The sequence below is a fragment of the Rhododendron vialii genome, chromosome 11a (genome assembly GCF_030253575.1).
Source record: "Rhododendron vialii isolate Sample 1 chromosome 11a, ASM3025357v1".
Classification (NCBI taxonomy): domain Eukaryota; kingdom Viridiplantae; phylum Streptophyta; class Magnoliopsida; order Ericales; family Ericaceae; genus Rhododendron; species Rhododendron vialii.
In genome coordinates, this window is record NC_080567.1 from 32,308,043 (window position 1) to 32,331,612 (window position 23,570).

The window sequence follows — 23,570 nt, forward strand, 5'->3', positions numbered from 1 at the left end:
TTAAGATGTAAGAGATTAGTTGGTACACGAAAATTTTGGGGATAGATGCTCTGTTTGTTTTGAATTGTGGGATAGGTGTTATTTGGAAGCAGAAAATTAAGAGGGGAAGTGGGAATGTGGGTTCTTGCGGTTTGGGTGGAGAGATTTACGTTTCTACGACCCTAACAGTTAGTTTGTGCCATTGGAAAAAATAGAGTGAATACTTAATTTATTTGGGACAAAAGTGAAAAACACTTTTGTAACTGGGCATTAAAAATAGGTCACACTAAAAGCTCATCTCTCTTTATATATTAGAATAGAGAGATACTAGATTGGAGATTTATCCATGGATTGATGGAATTGATGTTATAAAAGAAAGTTATCTCCTTAATTCTCTCTTACATGGCTTATTTTCAATTTTCAATAAATTTGATTTTTTCCCCTGCTTTGCAGTTATACAATGCCAAAAATTTAATAGTTTTCTAGTTGCAGTAGATATACAATTTTTATTAGCACATACGCCTTCCATTCGTAAATAAATGTCCGGCTCGCAAAATCTAGACCTAAAATATGTATTTTTCAATAAAATTTAATGAACTTTTTTCACAACTTAAAATAACTCATTGATGTCTGTTGATTTGTGAAAAAACTTGATTCTTTTTACGAAAAAAATGCATCTTTTAAGGCTTAGGTTTGTGCACTGAACATTTATTTAGGAACGGAAAGAGTAAGAAGAAGATCAGTTATATATCTAAATATTGACCTTATACTTTGAGATTTCTAACTCAGCCCGTTGTGGAATTGGCCCCTAAGATTTGGAGTCAATTCATATGCATCTGTCCCGACTTTTATTGAGCCCCACTAGCTAGTAGACGGGACGCTCGAGTTATAAAACGAAGGCACAAATTTGATTGCGCGAGCATATGACTGGCAGTTGAGTTGATGAAGGCAAAATATTTGTTTTATGAATTCCTCACAAACTACTACAACAAGGTAGTATAATAAGAAGACACAAATTTGCTTTAGGAATCTTTGGAAGCTGAGACACAATTATTTATTTATATGCTGGTAATGCAGCGACCTTTACATTTGTTAAAATGTCACGCCATAAAGGTTGATAAAGTTAGCGCATTAATTCTACCACATGACCAGAAAAAATTTCCAATGCCCCAGGGGCAAGGACAAGTGGCACCCAATTCTTGGGGTGTTTCCTTGATTGGCATCTTGTCAATCATGGGATTGGATTTTGGATGGACACTTGTTTTTCTTCTTGCTCTTTTTAGTCTTTGTAATCATTTTCAAAGATTAATAAAATTTATTTTTGTTGTTAAAAAAAAAATGGCGCCCCAACCCCTCTTTTCACCACAAAGTGCATACAATTCTCACAAATATGTGGTGGAAAGAGGGGTTGCAGCACGACGTGTTAGGCAATAAATAATTAACTACTCCTTGAATATAGTCCTGTGTTTTGTTTTGTTTTGTTTTTTACATATTTCTATGCTAACATAAGCTTCAAACTCTCAATCTCACTCACTCTTTTATCCTGTCTTTCACACTTAATTTGCTTCCCATGGTTTACAATACAAATACACACATCTATTTATAGGTAGATTTCCCAGCTGAAATCTCCTCTCATGAATGGCCTCTCTATTGTTGGTTCTCATTCAATCACCGTATAAGTTGTGGAAGCCTTCATCAGATGCCCAACTACTTTGGAGGTCTTAATGGCTTGCACCTTGTTTGGTTCAAATTTTTGAAAGCTATTTTTGATGTAATGAGTGGAAAAAGATAAAGAGAAAAGTTATTGAAAAACGTGTAAAAAGAAAAATGAGATGAGATGGTATGAGAATTAAACCAAATAAGGTGTTGGTAATTTTGGTTTACTTTTTCATCAAACCAAACATTAAAGGCTTTTATGACCCTTTTGAGTTTATTTTAGGGCAAAGTCCACTTTGACCCTCTGTGGTTATCGTCATGTGCGAATACCTTTTATGATTCAAAACTGAGCACATAACATGCCTTTGATTTTGAAAATGTGTGGATAGACCCCCTGCCTTCATGTTTTTCATCCATATTGATTGAATAATTATTCATGGATTGATGGGATTGATATTAAACACTGAGCAAATATATTTAGAGGGTGTTTGGCAGGCCATTTTTCCACTTCTCATTTTTTTCCTTTTCATGTTTTGACTTTTCTGATTTTAGGAATAGAGAAGAGAAGTGAAAAAAGAGGGGAAGTGGAGTATTTCCCATTTTCCTTTTCCCACTCTTGTTCAGTAGCCGCGCCAAAAGACACATATACCCACTATAGTTTCGCTAATACCCCAAAACCCGTCATGGCTTTAATTTGGCTCGGCTCGTTTGGAGTTAAACGAGTACTGACGAGCCAAGCCCGAGCATTCAAAATTTTTAACGAGTCGAACTCGAGCTCACTTGTGCTGACTTGTATTTAGAATGTAGAATGAAGTCAGGTGCAATTAATGTGATCTGTAGAGAAGTGGATTAACTCTAAATAGGTACAGAGGGACTTGAATGATAACATGACACGTGAAGCAATAAACAAGTTATCTGTTATCCTTTCTCACTTCCTTCCTACATCTTCTCCTGGCCTCTTAACTGTCTTTCCTTGACGGTTTTCGCCATCTAACAGTACTCTCCCATGCTACTTGTAACTGTTACTCCTTGAGTCTTGCTGACTTCATGTCCCAAGTTTCCTCCTCCATCCCCTTCTATTCTCTCTATCTTAACTTCTCTTCCTCCAGATCAATTTCTTCGTTTCCCCTCTTTCGATTTTCAAATGGGTTGCCGCCCTTCCCGGCATGAGGAGGTGAGACGTTTCTTGGTCTCCTACCGGTGGTTCCTAGGCTCCTTCGGTTGCCTAGCGGCGTTGAGCGGCTCGTCAATCGTGGGCGGCGGTTTGGTGGTTCGATTTGGATCCAATTTGGTTGGGAGGTGGGTGGTGGTACGGTGATGAGGTGGTGTCTTGTAGCTTGTTTTTCTAATTTCGTTTTTGCAGGTTTTATCATATTTTCAAAAAATGATCGGTGAGATGGCGGTATTGATTTGTGGTGGTTTCAATTCGGTGGTGGTGAGGTGGATGGGGCCCCCATGGCTGGGATGCTCAGGTCAATTTGTGTGTCAAAATCCGGTCGGCGGCCTCTCCAAGCTCTGATTCGGGCGCATGGCCATCAGCTCATCATTCTGGGTTGCTGCTATCGCTGGTGAAAATCGTGTGTTGTTGGTTTGTTTGGGGTTGCTGATGGTGGTGGTGGTTTGTTGCCCACTGCCCTTTCCTTTTTTGTTGTTCATTGCCATAGGCCAGATCCTACCGCCGATCTCTACATCTGGGAGAGGCTTGCTAGGCATAACAGCGAGGCTAGGCTTCGGTGTTTTGTACGGCAGTGGGTGGTGAAGTAGTTAGGGTTTTGTGGGCTTGTTTGGGTGGGCCGGTCCAATGCTTTGGACCGGGTTTGAGTTTTCTCTTTGGGCTTTTAGTTATAAATTTGGGTGTGGGTTTGGCTTATTTGCGTGTATGTCTTAGACCCTTGTAGACCTTTAGGTGGTTTGGATTTTGCCCTTGAGAGGTTTGATCCAACTTTTTGTTGGATTCCCTTCCCCCTTTCCCTATTTTTTAATAAATTTCATGTTACCGATAAAATAAAATTAAAAAAAAAAAAAACCTTACTACTTTCTAGTTACTACTCCCTCCGTCCCTTTTCTTGTGTCCAGTATTTCATTTTGGGCTGTCCCTTAATAAGTGTCCATTTTGTAAAGTTAGGGGGGTAAAAGTTGGTATATTGTCTATTTTGTCCCTAAAAGTAAATTTTATTTTGAAAAGTTAGTGAGTAAAAGTGTAATGATGATGGGTAAGTAGGGAAAGTGGAGGAAAAAGTTGATGTGAAAGGTGTAATGATGATGTTTTTTTAATAAGTTGGAGTTACGAAGCAGGACACTTAAAAAGGGACGGAGGGAGTACTTTTTTGGGATCGGCAACAAATATTAATTACTACTACTATTACCAATCCTTGGTTGCAGCATGTACTACCAATCCCTGACTACCAAAATAAATACTGATTATAGATATATTCGGGATAAAATAGCGGGCCCTATTTCAGGGTGCTAGACAAGTCCAAATACAAATTTATCGTGTTGGATTGTGTGCTGGTCCGCCACTGATCGGGCCAAACCCTTCTCTTCAAATAATGTAGAAAACATGTAGTGGGCTCTTCTTGGGCACCCTACACTCTTGAAAATCAACTTAGTCGTACCCTCTTGAAAATCAACTTAATCGCCATATATATACCCATCTCTAGCTTGCTCAAAATATACCCCACCCTCTTGAAAATCAACTTAATTTCCATATTTTCCTGGAAAGAGAAAATTAATCCATCATCTAACAATCAAGCATCTATTAGGAGAATTATTGTAATCCGGTGCAAAATTATCCAAGAATAATGGAATAAGTATATATACACATTTGACCGAACAATGGAAAGCTCTTTAGTTAATATTGAAATCCTTTCCCGTTGTAGTTTGCAAAGTTGGCAATCCAGGAAAAGTAATGATACTCTTGATCAGATCCTTATTCATTGGGTTTATTGACCTCTTTGTTTGTGGCCTTCATGTTGTATGTGGGTGACATGCATCTTTTTTATTCCTTCTTTTTCATATGCCTTACTTTTACTGGTAAAAAAGATGGAAGAAAAAAAGAAATAGCCTAAAACCATATAGGTAATCATTTGTGTGCTTATCTGCACAGAAATTTGATATCTCTAGCTTTTCAAATCTCTTTTCTGATATTAGCGTCCTTGATTTACAAATATAGAACTTTTAGCTATGAAGCCAAGTTCATTGAGGAAATTGTAGGTGTACTCAAGGGCAAGCTAGCTCACAAGCACCGGAGTGTTGACAACCATCTAGTAGGTATGGATTCGCGAACTGAGCATGTTAACTGCTTGCTAAAACATATGTCGAGCTGGGTTGGTGTCCTTTTGATATGTGGAATGGGTGGAATTGGGAAGACGACGATTGCTAAAGTTGTGTACAATTCAAATTATCATTTTTATGATGCTGCCTGTTTTTTGGAAAATGTTAGTGGAGTTTCCAAAGGGCACAATGGATTAGTTGATTTGCAAAGACATCTTCTTTCGGATATTTTAGGGAAAAACGAGAGCATAAACAATGTTGATGATGGACGTTGGCGGATCAAGTATGTAGTAAGTAACAAAAGAGTTCTTCTTGTCCTTGATGATGTGGATCAAACAAACCAACTATCTTGCATTAGTTGGCCAACAAGATTGGTTTACGCCAGGAAGTAAAATAATCATAACCACAAGGCTCGAGAGCTTGATTAATGCTCATGAAAATTATATTGTGTATAGGCCTAAAAAACTATCCATTGATGAGTCACTTGAGCTTTTCAGTTGGCATGCTTTTGGACAAAAACACCCTAAAGAAAGTCACATGGACTTATCAAAAATGTTTGTGCAACATGGCGGTGGGCTTCCTTTGGCTCTTAAAGTATTCGGCTCTTCTGTACGATGGAAAGATACAGATGTATGGGAAAGTATGTTACAAAAATTGGAAGGAACTTCTGATGCTTCAATTCTGGAAAAACTTGAAATAAGTTTTGATTCTCTAAAAGATAACCATGATAAAAATATATTCTTGGACATAGCTTGTTTCTTTGTTGGAGAGAAGAAAAAGGAAACGATAACAATACTAGACGGATGTGATAATTATTCCGCACTTGTTGGAATTCATAATCTCGTCGACAGAAATCTCTTGACGATTAATATAAGGAATGGGACGCTGGAAATGCATCAGTTACTTCAAGACATGGGAAAACAAATTGTTTGCCGTGAGTCTAATTATCCAGAGAAGCGTAGCAGAATTTGGCACCCTAAAGAATCCTTCAACATTTTGCGAGAAAAAACTGTAAGAAACACGTTTCTCATGGTTTTGTGTATTGATTTTGTTCATGCTTGCTAATATCTAACTATTGTTTCTGTGTTTATAATTTTCTTCCAAGGGTACGAAAAAAATTGAAGGCCTCGCACTTGACATGAACATGGTGAGAAATTCAAACATGGTTGTCTTTGAAGCAAATACATTTGAAAAGATGTATAACTTGAGACTACTCAAGATGACTGGTGTAAAAGTCTCTGGAACTTATAAGGCATTTCCCAAAAGATTACAATGGTTGTATTGGCGTTGTTTTCCTTTTGAATCTTTCCCCAGTGATGTTCCTCTAGAGAATTTGGTCTCTCTTGACTTGAGTTATAGCAACTTGAATCAAGTTTGGAAAGGAACTAAGGTAAGATACTCTGTTTTACTTCTCTTTTTATGATTTTAAAATTATTACATTTATTAACTTGTGTGACAATAGCACCTTTTAAACTTGTCTGGTATTATTTTATTTTTCTTTGAATAGGTTCTTGGATCGTTGAAAATTTTAAATCTCAGTCACTCCTCAAAACTTACAAAAACTCCAAATTTCTCGAGAATCCCCAACCTAGAGAAATTGGTTCTCAAAGCTTGTCCAAGTTTGCTTGAGGTCGATGAATCTATCGTAAAACTACAGAGGATAGAGTCACTAGACCTACAAGATTGCAAAAATCTGAGACAGCTTCCAAAAAATATTGGTATGATAGAATCGCTCGTGGAAATCGATATCTCCGGCTGCTCAAATCTTATGGGGGCAATGGAGGAGCTGGAGAAGATGAAATCATTGCAAGTGCTCAAGGCTAGTGGATTAATGGATATAAATCGTGTCCTTACTGTGGAGTTTGCATCAAAAGCATCTATTTGGCCTTGGGTTCCAAAACCAAGGGTACAAATGTCATTGGCCTCTTTACCAAGCTCTTTGGTCCGTTTAGATCTTTCTAATTGCAATCTCACCGATGATGCATTTCCCAGGGATCTTAAGCTCTCCAAGTTGCGGAATTTATATCTAGATGGAAATCCAATTTCTAGCCTACCAAACTTCATTAAAGATCTTGCAGGTCTCCAAACATTGGATTTATCATCTTGTCGAAATCTCCAGCAGATTCTATGGCCATCGACCAGCACATACACTCTGATGGTCGATTTTTGCGATGCATTGGAAAAAATAACATTTGAGACGGGATTCTATGTTGGATACATCTCACATGATTGTTGCCGTAAATTAAATCACATTCAGGGCAATTTCAAGGTCTCACCCGTCAGAGAAGTTGATGTGGAACTGCTCAACAGTATTGGCTTCTTCAACTTGGACTCTATGGCAGATGTTGAGGCTAAACTAAAGAACTTGTATTCGGGAATGTACGGTGACGTGGTTCCCATTCAGGTTCTCTCTCTCTCTCTCTCTCTCTCTCTCTCTCTCTCTCTCATGCATTTATCAGTCATGACCATGGATTTCTTCTTCCTAGATACTGTATCAAGATCACACATTCCACGCATTTTTTCCTGGGAGAGAAGTTCCACAGTGGTTTAGCAAGAATGGTGGATCCAGCATATCATTTACTACGACCTTATCTCCTCATTTCGGTTTTCGAGGCTTGAATCTTTGTGCGGTGTATACATTTCCAGATGATTTATGGGACGATGAAAGAAATTTCCCAAGTTACTTTTCCTTTGAAATCAGTAGCAAGAGCCTTTGCAAGAAGACCGTCTTTGTTATATGGCTCTATGGCATTCCGGAAAAAGGTGGAGATATGGTATGGTTAAGCCATTGCTTCAAAGCAAATCTGTTTACATAGGGCGATGAAGTGGAAGTTTCTTTCAGCAATAATAAAAGTAGCGAACATTTTAAGGAGTGTGGAGTCCACCTTTTGTACTTTGAAGAACAGGGAGAAGTGTTCCAACACGTTAACACTCTACAACGCTCATGGGATCCAAATTTGTCTCTATATGAGCCTGAGGCAGGTGCGAACCTTTTCTAGCTATTGAGAGTCCAAGCTTATATATGGATTTCGATCTTGGCACTCTAAAAATTGATGGAGGGGCTCCAAAACTGCACTGAGTTGATACACAAAACGACGTCGTTTTGGAGCCCCTCCATCAATTTTTGGAGTGCTAAAATCAATTTCCCATACATATATAGTATATATATACATATAGTCAGGATCAAGTCCAAACCTCTTCCCTTCCACAGGAAAGGGCTTGATTTGAGTAGTTTTTTATTGAACCGTTCAATAAAATACAAACAAAAACTGGTCGGATGAAGCCCTTCCTTGTGTTTTTTTTTTTTTTTTTTTGCCAATTTCTTGCGAGTACCCTTAAAATCACGTTCTGATCACATTAAGCGGCTTGAATCATCGAAATTCAATCGGGAAATGGGAGGTGCGGACGGTGTGGACGGGAAGAGGTTTGGACTTGATCCTGACTGTACACACACACACAGATAGATAGATAGATAGATAACTATACGTCTAGCTAACTGATGGTCTGGCTTGATATGACTTCAAATATGAGGACTTGAAGAAACTATTGCATAGGTTTCTTATTTTAGGAAGATGATATAGGAAATTGAGACCTATGAGATGCCTATACCATTGGAAAATCTCCTTATTATTTGTTTCTAGTCTTGAACCAACACTGGAGAATATGTAAACAGTTTAACATGAATGTTCTTCATTAATTGCTTATGAAGATGTGTGCAAATAGGACCGAAAACCAAACACACACACGAACGAATCAACACCGAGAGAAAAACATCCCAAACGGAGCTCAACTCAACTCCCACTCTCTAGTTCTCCTCTCACAGGACTCTATCGCAGACCAACGCCCATACGCACTGCAATTACGTATATAAATAGGCACAAAGGGGAGCCACGTATCCAAGGGAAACAATATTTCTCTGGGCTGCAATTGCAGCTGATGTCTAAGGCTTCTAGAAGACCACCCTTTTGTTCCATTAGTTATGAACCAAATCCTCACAGAAGATGTGTTGTGTACATTTACCACTGGTTACTAATTATGTGTATATGCAGAAGCACCAGGGTATGCAGAAGCACCAGAGATGTACGAAGCAGGGGTGTATACAGCCATATACGATGGAGTGCAACTGGCAACTTGCTCCAATGAAGCATCGAGCTCCTACAAATTTTGTACAAGCTGATCACTTGTTAAACCACTGAATTCGGATGCATGAAATGAGAGAAGTTCGGGTACAGCAAACGTGTATCTTTTGTGGAACGCCTACCTTCACAAACAGCCTAGCTATTGAACAATCTCTAAGCACATGGGTGAATTCTTTTGAGGAGTTACAAGCTGCATGTATTAGAATAAATAAATATCTTGTAATCAATAAATATGTCTTTGGATAAGCTGTCGGTGCATGGAAGAGATATTTTGGGTGGGTCAATTGCTTGGATAAATGCATCTTGGTTAACTGTGATAATTAGCATTAGGATGAGTTGGCATAAGCCTGATGCAGATAGAGCATCTGGCTCCCAAGCTTGTCATACGTATTGGGTTTTGTTATTCACCAAAATCCAGTAAAATGTTATAATTTGCAGCCAACAAGCTGAGCACAGGTCATCACCGCCTATATGTAGATCGAACAGACATATTACTGGTGCAAGACCTTCCGCTGCAATCTAGGGAAGTTGCTTCCAAAAGCTTATCGAAATTCAAAGCCTTGCTTGATTTGAAAGTCGTGGCTGAAATTAATACAACCCGAAGAAACAGAAAATTTAGACTGTTGAACCATTGGTAGCCCTAGAAAAGCCAGCAAAATTGCTATGCTCTGAGCTCATATGATCTGTTTAACAGTAGCAGCTGAAGAACTTCCATTACAAAACCGAATATGGTGGAATATGAATCACGATGAATTGAGGAACAAAAATGGTTCAGTTGACAAATGATATCTGATATCCTCTCTCTAAATACAAGTACAATGAGTCGAGCACTATTCGAGCATTCACAACTACCGAGGCATTTTTCACAATTCTACGCGATCTCAAAATGAATTCGCCCCGTCAAGGTACAAAGTCTCCAAAAAAACTACACTCGATCAGAAGAAATGAACCTACACAAGAAGAGAAAATTCGTGACCGTGGTGAAAAACTCAATTTTGTAGTCTTCAAGTTCAAGCTCGGAAGTGTGATGGCCTACGGGTAAAACCCTTTGTCGCTGTCTCAAGCTCTTTCTTCAACTATTAACAAAGCTTCTAGTTCCTCTCTACGCCTCTCTAACTCCTGCAAAGTTGACAAGGCAAGGATTCAATGATGCAAATTAATAAGAAAATCAATATATATCAATTGTGGACGACCACTACACTGGTATATAAAACCACAATCGACACCAATTTAAAAGATTATAATGCCTTAAGTTCGAGGAGTCCAAAGACAATACAAGCTAGGTACTCCCAATGTTAAAGAGAGTTTACTGAACTGAATGTCATGGAACCAAGTCAGAAATTGAGCTTAGTTTTATCTTTAAACAACAATGGTGACCACTTCAGCACCACAATTGTATGATGGCTGCCTACTACCAGGCTTTGTTAGAGAAATCGAATGCACAAAATATCATCATAGTCAGATGATAATAGACCATCTGGTTTCGGAGGGTTACAGCAAATCAAATTTGAGAAAAAAGATGAATTGGGAAAATGGGATCATAACAATTATATTGTCCTACTTATTGAGTACAAAATATCGGGTAAACCATCAAGAGAGAAAATCAAGGGAACCAACAGAAACTCCTAAAGCAGATGTTGTTGCTTAAGCTAATAAATCATGCCATCAATTATAGGAAACAAAAGAAGCAAGAAACTTGCACACGAACTGCATAGAGTTAACTGTAGTTAGCTACTTTATCTTCTGATCACTACAGTTATAGTACCGACCAAGGAACGAAAATTAGCATTAATCTAGGACACATACTACGGATGCTAAAATTAGGGCACATTACAAGCATTAAGCTAGGACAGAGACTACGGACGCTAAAATAAGGGCACATTACAGCTTACTTGCAAATCCTTAACAGCTTGATCCCTTGAAACTTCTTTCTTCTGGCGAGCACGTTTGAGAAGGCCAATGCATAAAATTCCCTGTAATTGAAGTAGAAATACGGAGACACAACAACTCATAATTCGTATAGGAAACAGACTACGTACAAAACCAAAAGATAATGTACTTATTCATCCTGAATGACAACAGATTCCTCAGTAATTCTCTATCATTCATGAGACAAGCAAAATGAGACATCCAATACCAAGAGACTACACTCAAATTCTATAGGGCAGGGTACCTTCTTCTAGAGTATGACTGGCAAGGTTATAAATACTACTCAAATCAAGCAAGAGAACCAACCAAACTTTAGGGTGGGAAACGATAAAGAACCTCAGCATATTACCTACCGAAATAATGTAAACAACACCACAAGCAAGAAGCATGTAGCTTGCTATGTTTTGGAGAAGAACGAGCACCGTCTGATCATTAGCGTCCTCAGGGTAAGCTTTTGTCATCACTGCAACGCTGAAAGTAGCAATAGGACTTGTGATTCACAATCTAAAGAGTACTGCTGGGAAGTATTGCATGGATGAACTACACAACATAAATCAGATCCGAATTTGGATTTGATCATTTCTGAAATAGCGGAGAGAGGACTGATGTGATAGGAACACGGAAATTCTATATTAAAAAATAGGGACATACAAAATCTGCAGCATACCCCTCCCCACCCAATACTCCAACACCTGCACATGATAGATCGAGTATACAGTCAGCTAATGTCCCATGTGAGCTGTTAACAGTAGCCATGACAAGGGCAGCATTTCTGGTAGACATTTTGCTAGCATCAAACTCCAAACAGTGAATCAGGAGTTGTCATACGGTCAATTACTATAACATGAGCTACGAGGAAATATATAACATGCAAATAACTTTGCCATAATTTATGCAGCATGCCTTCGGAGATGACTATCAATGGTGCAGGTAAATGTACATAGCAATGTGGAACCTTTTGGGTATGATTGTCACTCTTCCACTTATATCTAATACACAAGAAGAGCTCCTCTCCTTGCTGAGGGCATGGTTCCAAACAAGTCTAATAGAGTAGCATTTAAAGCAGACAAAGGGGAATAGATGATATTTGTAAGCCTACATAATACACATATTGGATGGAACTAAGGGGTCCTATATTTTGGACATAGTCAGCTCTAGAAGGAGTGGTAGCGACAGTATTACATCAGGACTTAGTAGTGGTGCACAGTTGGCCTTCCCTCACAAAGCTATACCTTAGCAGGAAAATAGCAGGGAAAAAATCTAGCTTAATAGGGATACTGTCAAATTCACCAAGCTAAGATTTCAAAAAAGAATATCAGAGCAGAATGACACACAGGCGATACTTGAGTATACATTCCGCAACAATTTCAATCCGTAAGTAATAATCTCTCTAGTGGAGCACAATCCCACGAGTATTTCAGCACCTGACTTTCAACAACAGATATCTGGAAGTCAAATTCGTGCAGCAGCTAGCAAAGGCACACTAAGACTGCAAAACAAGTTATCTAGCTCAACAAGATTCCTGTCAAATTCGAAGATATAAGACGCCATGAAGAAGTTTCAAGCATGGATGAGATCCAATTTGATGACTAATTGCTTACATTAAACGAAATCAGCAGACATTTAGCAAAAACCCAAACATTAGCAAGTTTAATGTTAAACTCTCAGTATTACAATTCAATAACCCACAGTTTCATAAAAGCCCCCAACAAATATTCCTGACCTTAATGGTCAATGTCAATGATAATTGATGACCGGTCTTGTGGAAACAAAATGATCCTAGACAAGCTCCATAGTCCATACCTTTCTTTTTTTCCTTCACAGCTGACTGAAGTTAAGAGCAAATCTAAATCAGAGGCATGGGCAACACCGTCCATTTCCCACCTACTTCTCTATACAATATCAGCCAAAAGTCTTTGTTTCTAAGCCAACATTAAGTTCTCATTCGGGTGGGTTGGTGTCTATTTGTCCCATTCATCTTCTCATGCGTAATGGAACCAAGACACAACTAGATTGCCTATCTCAAGCTTTTATTTGTATGGGTCTTCCAGTTTACATATTTCCCAGTACATAGTTTTTCAGATTTGAGAACCAATTCTTTGAATTGATGTCTTATACAAGTTTCAGTTTAAAATTTCCTCCTGGTGTATTTCCAACTTGACATGTAGGATACATAAAACATACTACAACCAAAGCTTCATGTGTCTGACATAGGTATTTCACAAAATGAGAGAAGTTAGTTCATCCAACATCTATGGGCTTTCTCCGGCTAATTAAAGGCAATAAAAAGAACACTATAAGTGGCTAAAGGGCACTCTAAAAACTTTCCAAACAGATCTCTTATCTACAAAGAAAATTCACAAACTAAAGTGTAGATGAGTAATGTATTTCAGTGGTGTCGGTCTAATCGCAATAACAAGAACACTAACAATCTACCAAGAGGGAGTTTAAAATTTTGTACATTATTCGCAAACTTTATAATGTGTCTGTCTGTGGACCTTTCAGTTAAGACAAAATCACCCATTCTCTTGTATTTTTTATTTAAATGCCAACACTATGTCGGTATCCCAGTACTCCCTCTGTTCCTAACCAATAGTCTGCAACAAAAAGTCATGCAATTTTAGGATCGAAAAAATAAAGTATTTCCATGCATAATTTTTTCGGAATTTTTTGCACAAAACTAAGATTTCAATTAGTACTGTAGTTCTTTAAATTGGTGCGAAAATTTTCAAAAAGTACAAACAAAAGTACATTGTTTTTTGCCTGGAAATTGCACGACTTTTCACGGTGAACAACAACAATTAAGAACGGATACAGTACTAATTCCAGTACTAAAAATGAAAGGAAAAAAATACTGGAATAACAACATTTCACCAACAAGAATCAAAGAATTTATCCAACATAAGTATAAAATTTCCCTCAGAATTGAAGTAGAGAATAAAAAACGAACCTTGAAGAACTTGATGACGAATCCCCATTCAGTCTCAGCAACAACAACAAACAACGCAATCACAACCGCATAGCACCGAAATATCCCGTCAAATATCTACCACAAAATCAATTACTATCGCAAATTCATCCACAGAGAAACACACAAAAGTCTACACACAGAGAGCGAGAGATTACATCGGATCCGTCTTTGAACGAAACGACGGCAGCGTAGACATTAACGGCAATGCAAAGGAAGGCGGCCACCGACGTTACGAAGCTGAAGCATCGGCAGACGATCAGGAAAGCATCCGGCCTCGCCCTGACTCTGATGCCGTTATTAGTCCCACTGGTACCTCCTCGCTGCGAGTTCTCTCCCTCCCCCTCCCCCTCCACGCTTCTCGCCATTTTCTCGCACTATCTCGCCAACCGAAATCCTAGCTCCAAATTTTCTCTCTCCAGTATAACTGTTTCTTCTGTGCTCTGTGCGGAAGTTTTCGAGTGCGGAATTGGTTCTGTTACTGTGGGATTTAGAGTCTGAGATTCTTCACCTACTGGTCAAGCATTCCTTCCAGTGGGGATGTGGACATGTGGCGGCTGATGAGGGGGGGAAGTTAACTGACAGGTGGGCGTGAAGGGAACGATTGTTTTTTTGTTTTTAAAAAAGCAGGTATAGCCACGTTCCACTAGCGGGATCCACTGCCGGTAAACTATGCGGGCGAAGAAATTCCGTTGGAAGACGTAGCGATTCTGACGTGCAAATCGCTCGTCTACCTGGCTATTGGAAGCAAATCTTTTGCGCGCCCCCCTGACACACCCCCCCTCCCCCGACCTCACCCCCCCGGACCAAACTACCCCCGGCCTCAACTCACGCCATTTTCTTATTTTTTATTTATTTACTTAGTAACTTTTATATCTTTTTCTATTTTTTTTATTTAATATTATTTAAGTGTTTCAATTTTCAATCCGGTTGAATCGATACAAAGATCTTATTTTTTTTATTATTTTGTCTTCAATGATCATAATAAATTTTTGGCTCGAAGGCCTTTCAACAAGTACCCTAAGATTTATTATTTAGTTTCAGGTCTCTCTTAGGGTGCTTATTGAAAGGCTTTAGAGCCAAAAATTCATTACGACCATTTAGGATGAAATGATAAGAAAAATAAGATCTTCGCACCGGTTCAAACGAATTAAAAATCAGAACACTTATTTTTTTACTCTTTATATATATTTTTAAATTATTTAATATTATACCATGGCAATAATTCAACCCACGGAATTTTCTTATTTCTTATTTATTTACTTCATAACTTTTATATCTTTATTTATTTTTATTTATTTAATATTATTTAAGTGTTCCAATTTTCAATTCGGTTGAATCGATGCAAAGATCTTGTTTATTTTATCATTTTGTCTTCAATAATCATAATGAATTTTTGGCTCGAAGGCCTTTCAACAAGTACCCTAAGACTTATTATTTAGTTTCAGGTCTCTCTTAGGGTGCTTATTGAAAGGCCTTAGAGCCAAAAATTCATTACGACCATTTCAGGATGAAATGATAAGAAAAATAAGATCTTCGTACCGGTTCAAACGAATTAAAAATCAGAACACTTATTTCTTTACTCTTTATATGTATTTTTAAATTATTTAATATTATATGCGTGAATAAATTTTTTTATGTTATTGAAATTTTACTCTCTTTTTTTTACTCTTATTAAAATTTTATAATTCTTTTATGTTATTGAATTCATTAATTTTGTTTTTATTTATTTCTTTTATCTATTTTATTTCTTACCACTTGTTTAAATTTCTTTTTATCTTTTTATCTTCAACTATAACCACTCATTTAAATTTTTTTTTTATCTTCAATTACAACCACACATTCAGTAAAACAAAAAACTACTAAAAGTAAAACAAAAAAATAGTAAAAGTTAAAAGTTAAAAAAAAAACAAAAATAGTAATTAAATCTTTTAAAAGAAAAAAAAACTAGTAAAAGTTAAAAAAAACTAAAACGGTAATTAAAGTATTTTAAAAGTATAAAAAAATTAGTAAAAGTAAAAAAAACAGTAATTATTTACTTTATAAAAAAAAAACTAATCAAAGTAAAAAGAAAAAAAAATCGAAAAAGGAGGGGAGGAGGGGCAAAGGGGGGAAAGGTGGTGGGGCCGGGGGAAGGGGGTGTGTCAGGGGGGTGCGAGAAGAGGCTCTCCTATTGGAATGGTCTAGTAGACTAGTAGTAGGTTTCCTCAGAAGTTTCCCTCAGATAGTTGGAGCCCGTGTGCAAATTTTATTAGCCGAAGATTTGGTATGTTTAAGAGCAAGTACACCAGTTATTAGGTAAAAAAATTAGTGAACAGTAAATATTTTTAATTTTACCTACTCATTTTTCTTTCAACACTACACCAACACTATTTATTTAACCTATTTTTTAATAAAATATTATTATTGTACATGGATGACTATGTACTATGTTCACAGTGTGTGACTGTGTACTGTTGGAGAGAGGGAGAAAAAGGAATAAAAAAATGGTTACCGAATGAATAGTGAATCGGTAAAAATGACTAACAACTGTTCCTGGATGTATTTTACACCTCCTTTTGCCTCATCTGCTGTGAGATGGTTTTGTCCCTTTCCATAGGTAAACTAGCTCAATTTTGTTGTTTGGCTAAGCTGATAAAGTTGCTCTAACCCATTATTTGGTAGCATACCTATTTACTTGTACTAGTTTTTACTGAGGGCAATGAAGAGCAAGTTTTCTGGTGATGGCCAAATTAAGGAGCTTTGCATTTGTTAATTTTAAGTCTAGCTTTTGTCGATTACTAATTCGTCTTATTGAAAAGAATTGAAAAAGTAAAAATTATGACTTTTACTCAAATATTTTTGAAAATATCTAAGAAAAAGTCTCAAAAGCAAATCTATCGGCGTGGGCGAACTAGGCTTAACCAGGCAAATCTATGATGATTAAAAAAAAAGAAAAAAGCAAATCTATTGGCCTGGGTGAACTACGCCTTTTCACCTTACTTTATTTGAAATTCGTGGCTCAAATGCACCCCAAAGAAGCAGAAAATTGAAGATTGTCGGACAATTGATTCCCCTAAAACAAGCCAGCAAAATTCCTATGCTCAAAGCTCATATCCATTTAAAAGTAGCAGATCAAGAAAATCCATACAAAAAGAAAAAACGAATATTGTGGAAACATGAATCACGATGAATAGCGGAATAAAAATGGTTCATTGGATCACAGTTGATACCTGGTGAATGTCAAAGACATTCATCCTCACTCTAAATATAAGTACAACAAGTCGAACACTATTCAAGCATTCACAACTATCGAGGCATTTTTTCACAAATCTATACGATCTCGAAATGAATACGCTCAATTAAGGCATGAAGTCACAAGAAAACAACACTCAATGAGAAGAAACATTGAGCTTATATGAAAAAGAAAATTCATGACTGTGGTGAAAAATCCCAAATTTGTAGTCTTGGCCTGTGGGTAAAACCCTTCATCATTGTCTCAAGCTCTTTCTTGAACTAATAACAAAGCTTCAAGTTCCTGTCTACGCTGCTCTAACTCCTGCAAATTTGACAAGGCAATCGATTCAACGATTCAAATTCCAAAGAAAATTAATCCAAAGACGATACAAGCTAGGTACTCCCAATGTTCAAGAAGCACCTCAGTTTATCCAAACACTAGAATAACATGTTACGACTTACGAGAGTTTACTGAACTGAATGTGATGGAACCAAGCCACAAATAGAGCTTAGTTTTAGCTTTAAACAACATCATGACCACTTCAGCACCACAATTGTATGATTGCCCTTCTATCTGGCTTTGTTAGAGAAATCATGACCACTTCAGCACCACAATTGTATGATTGCCCTACTATCTGGCTTTGTTAGAGAAATCGTACGCACTAAATTTCATCATACAGATGATAATAGACCATTTGGTTTTGGAGAGTAATCACAGCAATAAAATTTGAACAACGAATGGGCGAAAAGGGTTTATAACAATCACCCCAGATTTATTTGTCATCATGGGAAACGAGGAAAGAAGAAATCAGGGGAAACGAAAGAGACTCCTAAAGCCGATGCTATAGCTTCAACAACAATAACAACAGAACCCATGCAGTCCCCAATCATTAGAGGAAATAAAATTATGCCATCAATTAGAGGAAATAAAAGTAACGAGAAACTTGGACAAGGACTGCAGAGGTTTAACAGTGGTTAGCTAGTTTATCTGCTGATTACTAGAATTATACAATCGATTTAAGGAACGAAACAACATTAAGCTTGGACACAACGTACGGACACCAAAATATGGGCACACTATAGCTTACTTGCAAATCCTTGATTGCTTGATCCCGTGGAACTTCTTTCTTCTGGTGAGCGCGTTTGACATAGCCAACGCAGAAAATTCCCTGTATTTGATGTAGAAATAACTATTAGACTATAATTCAAAAGTATAGGAAACAAACTATGTACCAAATTAAAAGATAATGTGCTTATTGATCCCTCGGTTATTCATTCATGAGTAAAATGAGACAGCCGCCAATACCAAGAGACTATACTCAAATTCGAAAATGGTCGGGTGCCTTATTCTAGAGTACGACTGGGGATAGGACTTGCAAAACAATCAGAAGTGAACGATTCAATTGTAAAACCAAGACTTCCTTTAACCTCTGTTCTGATCCATTAGTAGTCCAAGAAAATTTCGGCAACTGGTTTTAAACTCAATCATGTGATGTGACATAGCAAGGTTCTAAACACTATTCAAATCAAGCGAGAGAATCGACCAACTTCTGGGGAGAAAATGATCAAAAACCTTGATATAATTAACTTACCGAAACAACATAAACAACGCCACAAGCAAGAAGCATGTAGCTTGCTATGTTTTCGAGGAGAACGAGCACCGTCTGGTCATCAGAGTCCTCAGAGTAAGCTTTTGTCATCACTGCGACGCTGAAAGTGGCAATATATAGGACTTATGATTTACAATATAAAGGTGCATGCGTGAACTACACGAAACAGTAATGAGGTCCGAATTTGGATTTCATCGTGTCTGAAACCCTTGTAGGACACAGAGAACATTAGAGGGAGAACAGAGGTGACAAGAACAGGAAAAAGTGCATATTGAAAAAACAGAACATACAAGATCTGCAGGATACCCCTGGCCACCCAATACTCCAACACCTGCGCATGAGAGATTGAGTATACACAGTTAGCTAATGTGCCAAGGGCTTCATTTCTGGTAGACATTTTGCTAGAATCAAACCTCAAACTGATCATTAAAAGGCAATAGCAAGTACACTTTAAGTGGCTTAAAGGCACCCTAAAAAACAGTCCAAACCGATCATTTATTGGCAAAGAAAATTAACTAATTCTGGGTAGATAAGGTCATGTATTTCAGTTCCGCCGGTCTAAATTACCATTTAGCTGAAACACACCCTGATTGTCCTCAAAACAATGGATTAAGAACCGAAGTTGAAAAAAAAATATTTACTACCTCCGTCCCAAAAGAAAATATAAGGTCTGCAAACGAGAACTTAAAATAACACATTTTTGCCGAGAAAAAGTCAAACTTTTGTACCGCTAGTTACTTAGGGTCTGTTTGATAAAACTGAAAACTGAAAACTGAAAACTGAAAAATAAGTACTGGAAACTGAATACTGAATTGTTTAAGCTAACAAGCTGTTTGATATGTACTGAATTTTAACCACTGAATTAAATAAGCTGTTTGATCTGTCCAGTGAGCTGAAGTCTGAAAGTCATTAATTTTCCAAATTTACCCTTCATACATTCATGACTAGTAAATCACAATCAATTATATATATATAGACAAAGATACCGCTATCAAAATAATAACATTATATACAAAATATTAGAAAGACACTCAAAAACTATTTTAAATATTGTTGATCATTGAAACTTCATCAAATATTAAAGTAGCAAAATCAAATTTAACACTCAAGTGTAGTTTATAGCATTCAAATGCGTTGCAATTTGCTCTCGTAAGGTGAGCATAAAAATTTGATCAGCTTGGGTCGATCCTCCACCTGCTTCGAAATTATCCACATGATGTTGAGCATTGCTGTAAGAAGCATTTGGATCGTTGAATTCGTCAAGAAATTGATCTGAAATGCAAGTCCTCCGAATAAAATTGTGCATGGTTATGCAAGCAATCACCATATTTCTTTGTACCGCGAAAGGATATGATGACATCCTTTTTAGTATTGGAAAACGAGACTTCAGAACTCCAAAAGCACGCTCAATCACATTCCGTAACCTCGCATGTGCGAGGTTGAATCGCTCTTCTTTATTCCTAGGACGCCGACCATTTTGGAAATCAGCTAACCAATACCGCACATTCCGGTATGGTGCCATAAATCTACGTGTATGAGTGTATGCTGCATCACATAAAAAGTATTTTCCTGCACAGTAGAAGAACAATTATGCTAGGAAATATTAGCATCTAATTCAAAACAATCATCTAACTTGGAGGAAGAATTGGAAAGTTGTTTGCTGGATCACTCATAGTTTCTCTTAGCACCCGTGAGTCATGTGCTACCCCTTCCCAACCAGCCCACACAAATGTAAACAACATATCAAAGTCACATATAGCAAGCACATTTTGGTAACATTCTCCTCTTCCTCGTCCTCTGTATGGAATTTGTTGATCACATGGCACAACTGCCGAAATAAGAGTTCCGTCAAGCGCACCTACCGCACCCTTACAATATTTTAAATTATAAATTAGAAAATGAAAGCACAATAATTCATATTATGCACAGTATATAAATAAAAACCAATTGAGATGTGTACCTTCTAAATGAAAATAGTACCTGAAATATGTGTCTAATACGACGGTTCTCTCGTATTTGATGTGCCGGTTGATCATAAGGTGTGTTAACAATCATCTCTTTTGAGAAGTTCAGCATCGCATGCAATACTTCATAAAAGTACCTATGTATTGTTTGTGATTGTGACTGAGTGCCATCAGTAGGAAACCCTTCTTTTGATGGTCCCCATGAAAATCTTCCTGTTGCTCTAACACCGTCAAATAATGCTTTTAACTCGTTCGAATATTGTAGTCCAGTATATCGAAATTGTTTGGCATTAGGATTGGCCTGTAAAATTATAATTGTATAAATCTCATATTCATTGATGACAATGATACAAACAAGAGCCAACCCAAAATAAACTTGTCAAACCAAGCTTGTGGTTTCCAACATAGATTTGAAGAACAAACAATTTAATAGCATTGAATCAAGAGAAATGCACGATAAAGTAAGGCAATTATCGAAATTCCGGCAACTAAAACAGAAACACTTTAGTGGTGGGAGAACTATTTTTTTTTCATAAGGAACACTTTGTTTATAATGGTTCAAAGAACAGGGTAGTTCTTCAATTAGCGGTTCACGAGACTTATTGCGTGTTTGGCATACTATCATGTTACAGAATCAAAGTAGGATCCGAGAGCCAAGAAAGTGGTTTTCGTTGGCTTCCCTGGAGGGATTAAGGGATACAGGCTGTGGAGATTAAGGGATACAGGCTTTGATCATCATAAGCAGGGATGTAACATTCGATGATCCGCCTATGAACCTTGGTTCACGCTCTACGTATCTTATTCTTTCAAGCCCTCTTTCTTCTGTCCAAATTGCTATGATGATCAATTTCTCAAAAACATAAATCTAATCTGAAATTCTAGTTGCCTAAACCCATAGAATATAAACTGAAATTGTAATATGAAATTCTTTCAAGCCCTCTCTCTCCCTCAATTGCAATTCAGAGAATATAAACTAAAAACCCACATCTCAAACAATATAAATCGGAAACCCTATGTAAAAAACTGAAAATACACAGACTGGCCATGGCGCGAGAGAGAGAGAGAGAGAGAGAGAGCAAACCTGGAGATGGGTCTGGGTCTTCACAGATCGTGTTTGTGGGATTGTGTTTGTGGGATCAGCATGGAAGGCGAGGGCAAGGAAGAGAAAGAAGACGCGAGAAAAAGAAAAAAATGAAAGAACACGTTGGGCTCAGGCTGAGCGTGTTCAGCGATAAGTGATAAGTAGGGGGAGACCTACTTATTTTTTAACTCTCAACTCTATACTTCCACTGAGCGTGTTCAGTGGACACTTTTGTGGTTATCAAACCAACTTATTTTATTTTCACTTAATCTATTCAATTTTAAGTACTGAATTAGGTTATCAAACAGACCCTTAGGCTACGTTCACTTGGACTTAACTTAAATTTGATAGTTTTTTTTTTATTTGAATTTTTTTCGCATTTATTAGTTTTGCGCTAAATTTTTTTGAGTTATTAATTCATCTCGACGAAATGAATCGAAAAAGTAAAAAAAAAAATTACTTTTACCCAAGTATTTTGAAAAATAACTACTTTTTAGCAAAAAAAAAAAAAAAGCAAAAAATGTCACTTTTTTTTTTGCTTAAAAATAGTTATTTCTCGAAATATTTGGGTAAAAGTTTTTAAAAAAATTTACTTCTCCAATTCCTCTCGGACAAGTCAATAACCCATAAAAGTTTGGTGCATAACTAACAAATGCAAAAAAAAATCAAATGAAGACAAAACTCTCAAATTTAAGTTAAATTCAAGGGAACGTAGCCTTAATGTCAATGAGTTTCTTTAAATCATCAAACGTTTAAACTTTTCTCGCTTTTTTAAGTTCTGGCTTTGAAAAGGTGGAGTAGAAAAGAGAGAATGAACCTTCCAGAACTTCATAACGACATCCCATTCAGTCTCGGCAACGACGACGAAGATCGCAATCAGAACCGCGTAGCACCGGAATATCCCGTCAAATATCTACGAGAATTCACACAACTAATCAATAAGCACAACTTCATCTAGAGATATAAACAATATACTGATAAATACACAACAAAAGTGTACAGAGAGAGAGTGAGAGAGATTACATCGGATTCGTTCATGAACGAACGGACGGCATAGAGAACATTGACGGCGATGCAAAGGAGGGCGGCGACGGCCGTTACGACGCTGAAGCACCGGCAGACGACCATGAAAGCATCCACGTTTCTCGCCATTTTCTCGCACTTTTAAATTCTAGCCAACAGGAATCCCAGCTCCGATTATCTCTCTCTAGCTATAACCGTTTTCGAGTGTGGGGTTTTGTCGGGGGAGAATGGCGGGAGATTTATACTTCACCAGTTCACCTGCTGGTCAAGCATATTCCTTCCCAGTGAGGTTTTGGACAAGCGTCGGCAGATGTTAACTGACAGGTGGCGGTGAAGGGGAACAGTTTTGTAATAACTAGTGTGCGAACCAGTTTATGCACAGTACAATTAATAGTTTATGAGAAATTCCGAATCTTAGAACTTAATATTGGAGCAAACTTCTAAATTTCAGACATTGACTATTGGGCTAACCGTCGGGTTCAACGAACAAAGGTTATACAGGCATGGCACAAAATACGCTAGACACGAACAAAGGTTATACAATTGTGGGATTGTGGCGGACTGTGGGCCATAGCTGGGCCGAGGATATTCTAAAAAACCACGGCATGGTTATTAGATGGGTCTAGCACAGCAAGACACAAAGCACACTAGACACAAGAATAAATTGGCTGGGTCGATACGACACGACTCATTCGACACCTCTGATTATACTTGTGTTTTAATCGGTGGTTT

At 37.5% G+C, this 23,570-nt stretch overlaps 5 protein-coding genes across 8 annotated transcripts in view; 2 read left to right on the forward strand and 3 right to left on the reverse strand.

Moving 5' to 3' along the window:
• Positions 1-8,039, forward strand: part of LOC131307850 (disease resistance protein RPV1-like) — a 29,750-nt gene extending 21,711 nt beyond the window's left edge. Inside the window, exons 2-5 of one of the 2 annotated variants that reach the window (XM_058334570.1) lie at positions 4,817-5,919; positions 6,014-6,298; positions 6,416-7,312; positions 7,395-8,039. In XM_058334570.1, the coding sequence (XP_058190553.1) occupies positions 5,230-5,919; positions 6,014-6,298; positions 6,416-7,312; positions 7,395-7,724 (2,202 nt within the window). In that variant the 5' untranslated portion in view covers positions 4,817-5,229 and the 3' untranslated portion in view covers positions 7,725-8,039. Of the gene's footprint in view, positions 1-3,793; positions 5,920-6,013; positions 6,299-6,415; positions 7,313-7,394 lie in introns of those variants that run through there. The other variant, XM_058334569.1, reaches the window with a different exon arrangement.
• LOC131307121 (disease resistance protein RPV1-like) overlaps positions 1-9,294 on the forward strand; it is a 42,515-nt gene extending 33,221 nt beyond the window's left edge. Inside the window, exon 6 of the mRNA XM_058333531.1 lies at positions 8,976-9,294. Within this exon, the coding sequence (XP_058189514.1) occupies positions 8,976-9,085 (110 nt within the window). The 3' untranslated portion in view covers positions 9,086-9,294. The remainder of the gene's footprint in view (positions 1-8,975) is intronic.
• The window catches only part of LOC131307856 (uncharacterized), a 36,101-nt gene extending 12,943 nt beyond the window's left edge, over positions 1-23,158 (reverse strand). The window contains exons 1-6 of one of the 2 annotated variants that reach the window (XM_058334580.1): positions 22,839-23,158; positions 22,633-22,728; positions 19,061-19,101; positions 18,753-18,870; positions 18,249-18,329; positions 17,376-17,482 (exon numbers count right to left, since the gene is read on the reverse strand). In XM_058334580.1, coding sequence (XP_058190563.1) covers positions 17,423-17,482; positions 18,249-18,329; positions 18,753-18,870; positions 19,061-19,101; positions 22,633-22,728; positions 22,839-22,967 — 525 coding nt within the window. In that variant the 5' untranslated portion in view covers positions 22,968-23,158 and the 3' untranslated portion in view covers positions 17,376-17,422. Of the gene's footprint in view, positions 1-17,094; positions 17,483-18,248; positions 18,330-18,752; positions 18,871-19,060; positions 19,102-22,632; positions 22,729-22,838 lie in introns of those variants that run through there. The other variant, XM_058334579.1, reaches the window with a different exon arrangement.
• On the reverse strand, positions 9,777-14,481 carry LOC131307854 (uncharacterized). 2 transcript variants are annotated; one of them, XM_058334577.1, is made up of 7 exons: positions 14,103-14,481; positions 13,927-14,022; positions 11,628-11,668; positions 11,330-11,447; positions 10,940-11,020; positions 10,084-10,166; positions 9,777-9,997 (listed from the first exon to the last, which is right to left on the reverse strand). In XM_058334577.1, the coding sequence occupies exons 1-6, from the start codon at positions 14,310-14,312 to the stop codon at positions 10,107-10,109; spliced, it is 606 nt and encodes a 201-aa protein (XP_058190560.1). In that variant the 5' UTR covers positions 14,313-14,481; the 3' UTR covers positions 9,777-9,997; positions 10,084-10,106. The 2 variants fall into 2 exon arrangements, with proteins under 2 accessions (XP_058190560.1, XP_058190559.1); XM_058334576.1 differs by having other exon boundaries at positions 9,777-10,166; positions 14,103-14,424.
• LOC131307852 (uncharacterized) lies at positions 19,861-20,879 on the reverse strand. The gene is made up of 3 exons (XM_058334574.1): positions 20,751-20,879; positions 20,404-20,638; positions 19,861-20,339 (listed from the first exon to the last, which is right to left on the reverse strand). Exons 1-3 carry the CDS (start codon positions 20,844-20,846, stop codon positions 19,876-19,878), a joined length of 795 nt encoding a protein of 264 aa, XP_058190557.1. The 5' UTR covers positions 20,847-20,879; the 3' UTR covers positions 19,861-19,875.
• Positions 23,159-23,570: the final 412 nt, after the last annotated feature.